Genomic DNA, 5,722 nt, shown 5'->3' with positions numbered 1-5,722 from the left:
CCCCCGCGCGTCACGTGACCCCTCAGTTTTATTTGTTTTTGCGGTTTTATTTGCTAACAACGAGCACACTGAGCATGTACAAAAGTCGAATCAATGGAAATTTATTTAAAAACAGTATCAGTTAAGTTTCAAAAGAACGTGTCGTTAAAGAAAAATAAAAAAAAAATACACACCGCTTTTTTTTTCTTCAGTCATTAAGTACTTTAGCAAATCTTAAATAAATGCATTCAATTTGTCAAACAAACATTGAGAATAAAAACAAAATACAAATTATTTAATAATATGCACCGCTACATCTCGCGAGAAGTGAGGCGGTAGGTTTGAATTTGTTAAGTCTCGCGAGATGTGGGGTGGCGTTGTTTTAACGTCTGAGTAGACTTCCTAGATTACTGCAAGGAAAGCAACATGTAACATAACAAATAAGAAGAATATTGGGAGATCATGTAAACGACTAGTGTTTACTCAGAAGTGTTCTTCCTCAACATAGTCTGCAACAAGATCATTTAATGTTTTTAAAGTGATTTTATCAGAAGTAGCTCACTGTGGCGAACGCGTCTCCGTGGCAACGGCGCCTCCAGTCAGGTAAACATGTTTCTTTACCGCTTCTGTCTTCAAGATATGTCTCATTTCAGTGGATTTTAATCGCTTCTTCTTATGAACAGGGAACTATATAACATTTGAAGCACCACAGAGACGCTGAAGAATGCGACTGAAAACATCTCTGCTGAAGGAACCCAAACATATCCTTTACAATATTCACAGTCACATATAATACATAATGTACATCCTGTATGTATTCATATACATGTTTGCACACACCTGTAAAGAACATGTATATCATGTTTGTCTAGAGTTTCCACTGATTACAACTCTTATTTTGCTGTGATGATGATGTTTGGAGCACATACGTCTTGGTCACAAAAACATTTAGCAATTTTGGTTGTTTTACGAATTTATTAAGGGTCTCCTGGAAATGTGACCAAAAATATACATACAGCAACTTGAACTGTAGTGCTGTAAAAGTTACATTTGCTTTGTGACACATCCTCTGAACATTTTGTGAGTAATTATGATCGATGCACTCATTGGCCATGAACGCTACAGTGTGAAGGTCTAAGGAGCTCAGCGTGGATCAATTGACTTGAACAAGTCAGGAAAGTCACTTGAAGCCATTACAAAGCAGTTACAGTTAACTGTTCAAACAACTGTTTCAATAGCTGAAGTATTGACAGCAGTCAATACATGCTGATCACGAGGAAAATACCTTCTGAAGGAGAGTTCTGTGGTCAGATGAAACACAAAATGAGCTGTAAAATCAGGCCTTTAACCCAAAGAACAGCATACATACCCCTATACCAAAAATCTATACCAACATGTATTTAAAATACATTTATTTCATATTAAGTAAAATCAAAAGAAAGTCCCGCACACTATCAGAGCTAACAAAAGTATATAAAAAAAGAAAAATTATTTGTCGCAATGTTTCGGTCCCATGACCTTCATCAGATAAACTATTCAAAGCACAAAAATATATAAAATCAACTCATGACCAATCACTGCAAAGAACCATCAATTATCAAACACAATGAGCATAATTACATCTTCCTCATCAACATCAACAACCCACATTGAATAATAATAAAACATTCATACCAAAAGAGGATAATGCCTCAGGTAGGGGGAAAAAATTGTATATAACAACACAATGAATAATAAATCAAGTATGCATACCAAAAAGGGGAAAGTATATATATATATATATATATATATATATATATATATATAAAATATATTTATATCTCATCATCACAAAAAAATTCTAACACTCTATAGCATCACATATGTGAATAATGCTTCATCATTCATTCCCAAAAGTGATAAGGTCTGTAATAATCCAGTATAACTCATGTCTCTGTAAAAACATTTCAATATCACCCCCTCTCGTTGGCACACTCACTTTTTCAGTCCCACAAAAATGTAAGTAGGAGACATCATGATTCAAAGACACAAAATGGTCCGCAACAGGATCTTTTCTTCTGATCGAACTCTTCACTAATCCTTTGTTTCAGTTTTTGTGACGTTTTTCCATAACACAGACTACATGGACAACAAATCAAATAGATAACATGGGTGGAAACACAAGTAATAACAGAATTTATCATATATTTTTTACCAGTTCTTGGATGACAAAAAAGGATGTTTTGAATGTATAATTGCACTAGGCACAATATTAAGTATAGTACAAATCCATTAACATATTTACTGACATATCGCTTGAGACTTACTGATATAAATATTATATTATAATTAAACTTTATTTGGAGTACTTCTTTATTGCACAATGAACATTTCTTAATATTAAGCCTAAAATGTGTTTTAATATCACTATTAGTATGAATAATATGATCACTGTATAATAAATGCAAGATATTTAAAGTGTTCCTAAAGTATGCTTGCAATATTTCCACTTTAGCATGATCAAATATACTTAAGTATATCTTTAGTTGGACCTAAGCACTACTTCTGGATAACTCAAGTGCATTGAGTACAAAATTAGTATTTTAAAAATATAATTGCAGGGTATTTATATTAAGTACATAAATATGTAACTGTATTTGTAGTATACATAGCATAAAAGAAATGTATTTCAAATACATTTTGGTATATTTATTTTTCACTAGGAACAGTCAAGTATGGTAGTGGTAGCATTATGTTCTTATGGCCAGTGGAGCTGGTGCTTTACAGAGAGTAAATGAAAAAAAACAAAACCTAGCCAGAATCAGCCAGAAAGTTGGGTGTTCCAACAAAACACTAGCTATCCATAAACCTATTTTTATGCTCATTTTGGGATATCGCATTAAAAAAGACAGGATCGAAACGCCAAGATGTGCATAATTTCTAAAGATGCACATAAAAAAGTATGTGTTCAGTTGAGATGGATCATTTTTTATTTGATAAGAAGATGTGCACATAAACTACAATGGAAACTCATTTACTGAATAAACCCCTCGATGCTCAACAATAAACTCATGTGACTTTGCCTCAGCAGAGGCTGTGATTGGATAACTGGACTAACCAATGCACTGTAAAAAAAAAAAAAAAAAAAATGTATGGTGTAAAAAGTAAATACTACAGAAAAAAACAAATGTAATTTTTACATGAAAAAGTTAGTTCAGGCAAGAATTAAAAAAACTAAGTAAATTCTATATTAGTACTCAATTTAAGCTTGTAGAAATTAAAGAGTAAATATCAACATTATAAAATTAAGTAAAACTACTCAACTTTTCTGATACTGGTGTTCCCATCATGCACTGGGCCTTGAATAATTAATGAGGTCGATTTTTTTTTTGCTGTTTTCCAGCTGTTTTTACACTGTTTTATCATTGCTTTTGTGGTTATGTTTAGTAACTTGCCATTTTGTGATATTTGAAGTCCGCATTCACACTCAAAACGATCCATCAAATGTTACCGTCATTGTGTATTGTGTACCAAGTACTAAGGTCTCTGTGTTCAGGTGCCGCGTTACTTCTAATATAAAGATATATCTATTGTATTATTTACTTAGATGTTTCTAAGTAAAGCATACACTTTAAAAGCGTGGTTTAATTCAGTGTTATATTGTTTGAGTAAAATGTATTGCAAAAGAAACTTCAGCAAAGTAGAAATTACTCAACCTTTTACTGGCCAAGTTAAAATTACTTATTTTCTTTGTTAATTTTACTTATCTTTATTAAGTAGAGTTACTTAATTCCATATTTGAAATTTTAAATATGCGTGCAAAAACTTGCGAAAGAAAAATTAAGTAAATTTTACTTAGTGTTTTTTACAGTGTGGACCAATCACATCACAGCATCTCAAATGTTGGTTTGGTGGTTCTGAAAGTCAAAGTCTGTCATCAGAATGATTTGGTTTAATTCCCTCCAGAAGCATCTCACACGATTGTGTTCCCAAACACCAGCATCCAAACGCAAGAGAACATGACAGTGTTTATTGTGTTTCGTCTGACGCTCTGAGACCAACTCATTTATGATGGGGGAAAAAGAGACACTTCCATTTTTATTACTGATATTTTGCGCCAAGTGATGATTTTGTTTTCCTGAACACATGGGATGGAAACGCTGCTTTATTCACAAATGTTTTATGCGATTTTCCAATTTTTCCAAGTTAAATTGGCAACTTTGGATGGAAACACAGCTACTGATCCCAAACACACATCAAAAGTGGTAAAGGAATGGCTAAATCAGGCTAGAATTAAGCTTTTGAATCAAGAATGTCCTTCCCAAAGTCCCGACTCAAACACTATTGAGAACATGTGGACTGTGTTGAAGAAACAAGTCAACAAATGTATTTGAGCAAAAATGTATCATTTTAAACTGTTTACTTTTGACCATACCTGGTTATATAATAAACCTATGTTCTTACTTGCTTGATAAACAAATCTCATCTGATACACATGTAAATGACAACAAGCATGATAATGTCAAATAGTTTTACTTCAGACCCCCGTCGGTATTAATTTTTAATTTCCAGGGGCATTTTTACCTTTATGAGGTAACTTTAAAACACTGCATGCCGTACATAAACGTAAACCTAAATAATTAATGGGTATCCCAATGTAGAAGAAGGCAAAACAAATGATATGCACGTTTGAGTGCTACTTATTTTTATATTAGTGCACAAATGAATCCTGAGAACTGGTTGTGATGGTGGCAGATGTACTAAACCCACAGGTCTAGAGTGGAATAATATGAAGTATAACAAACTAAAAAGACAAGTTCACTATGGGCAGTTTTTGCCATTTTAAACAGGACCTATTATTGCAATATATATATGCAAAGTCTTGATGTTGTTTTTGGGCTCTACTAGAACAGGTTTTCCTGCTTGAATGTTCATTATTTTCCTCATATTCTCCATTGTTGCAGCTCCACTCTTCCCAGTCTGTCAGTAACGCTCTGTTTAGTTCCTGTCTCTATGAAGCCCCTCCTTCTGAAAAGCACAATGTGCTCTGATTGGTCGGCTGGAGCAGTGTGTTGTGATTGGAAAATGTCCCGCCCCTTACCATAACCGCCAGTTTCAACACACTACTAACTAACTCGACTAGGCCCACCCCTTTATTCTGCGTATGAATTATTTAAATGAGGAATATTGTGAAAAAAACTCAACACTACAATGGAGGCGTTTCAGGGAGTTCAGAAACACTGACACTGATATAAAGAACTGGAACTTTGCAAAATTACACACTAAAGAAAGATGAAAAAAAAAAAGAATAGGACCCCTTTAAAAAATGGGGGGTGCTTTTCTGTGGCATTTATGCCCTGAAACATGATTTCTGACCCTGCTGTTGAGAGGTTTGTAATGGCTTTTACAGGACATGCCATGATTAAATCCACTGTATATGTACATTTGTCTGATGCTGTCAACCTTAACAGCTGCACACACAGAGAGCTGGTGAGCTGTGTGGGATGGACGTCAGCTGATGAGCTGTACTCCTGCAGTGATGACCATCAGATCCTCAGGTGGAACCTGCTCACCAATGACACCAGTGTGCTGGTCAAACTCCAGGATGAGATTTATCCCATCGACCTGCACTGGTTCCCTAAGACCGTGAGCGGGAAGAAACAAGCTGTGGCTGAGATTTTCGCCCTCACCAGCACTGATGGTAAAACCTTTGTTATGATCGGCCCGCCTCTTCACATGTGACAGTGTTCTTATGGCCAGTGGA

General features: G+C 34.8%; 1 protein-coding gene across 2 annotated transcripts in view; it reads left to right on the top strand.

Moving 5' to 3' along the window:
* The first annotated feature begins 328 nt into the window (after positions 1–328).
* Positions 329–5,722, top strand: part of ift80 (intraflagellar transport 80 homolog (Chlamydomonas)) — a 36,671-nt gene continuing 31,277 nt past the window's right edge. For both annotated transcript variants that reach the window (XM_051863569.1, XM_051863568.1), the window contains exons 1-3: positions 329–582; positions 663–741; positions 5,439–5,659. In XM_051863569.1, coding sequence (XP_051719529.1) covers positions 704–741; positions 5,439–5,659 — 259 coding nt within the window. In that variant the 5' untranslated portion in view covers positions 329–582; positions 663–703. The remainder of the gene's footprint in view (positions 583–662; positions 742–5,438; positions 5,660–5,722) is intronic.

This window comes from Ctenopharyngodon idella, chromosome 15 (genome assembly GCF_019924925.1).
Source record: "Ctenopharyngodon idella isolate HZGC_01 chromosome 15, HZGC01, whole genome shotgun sequence".
NCBI lineage: Eukaryota > Metazoa > Chordata > Actinopteri > Cypriniformes > Xenocyprididae > Ctenopharyngodon > Ctenopharyngodon idella.
The sequence above is the reverse complement of the archived record's forward strand: the minus strand, read 5'-3'. Positions and strand labels throughout refer to the sequence as shown.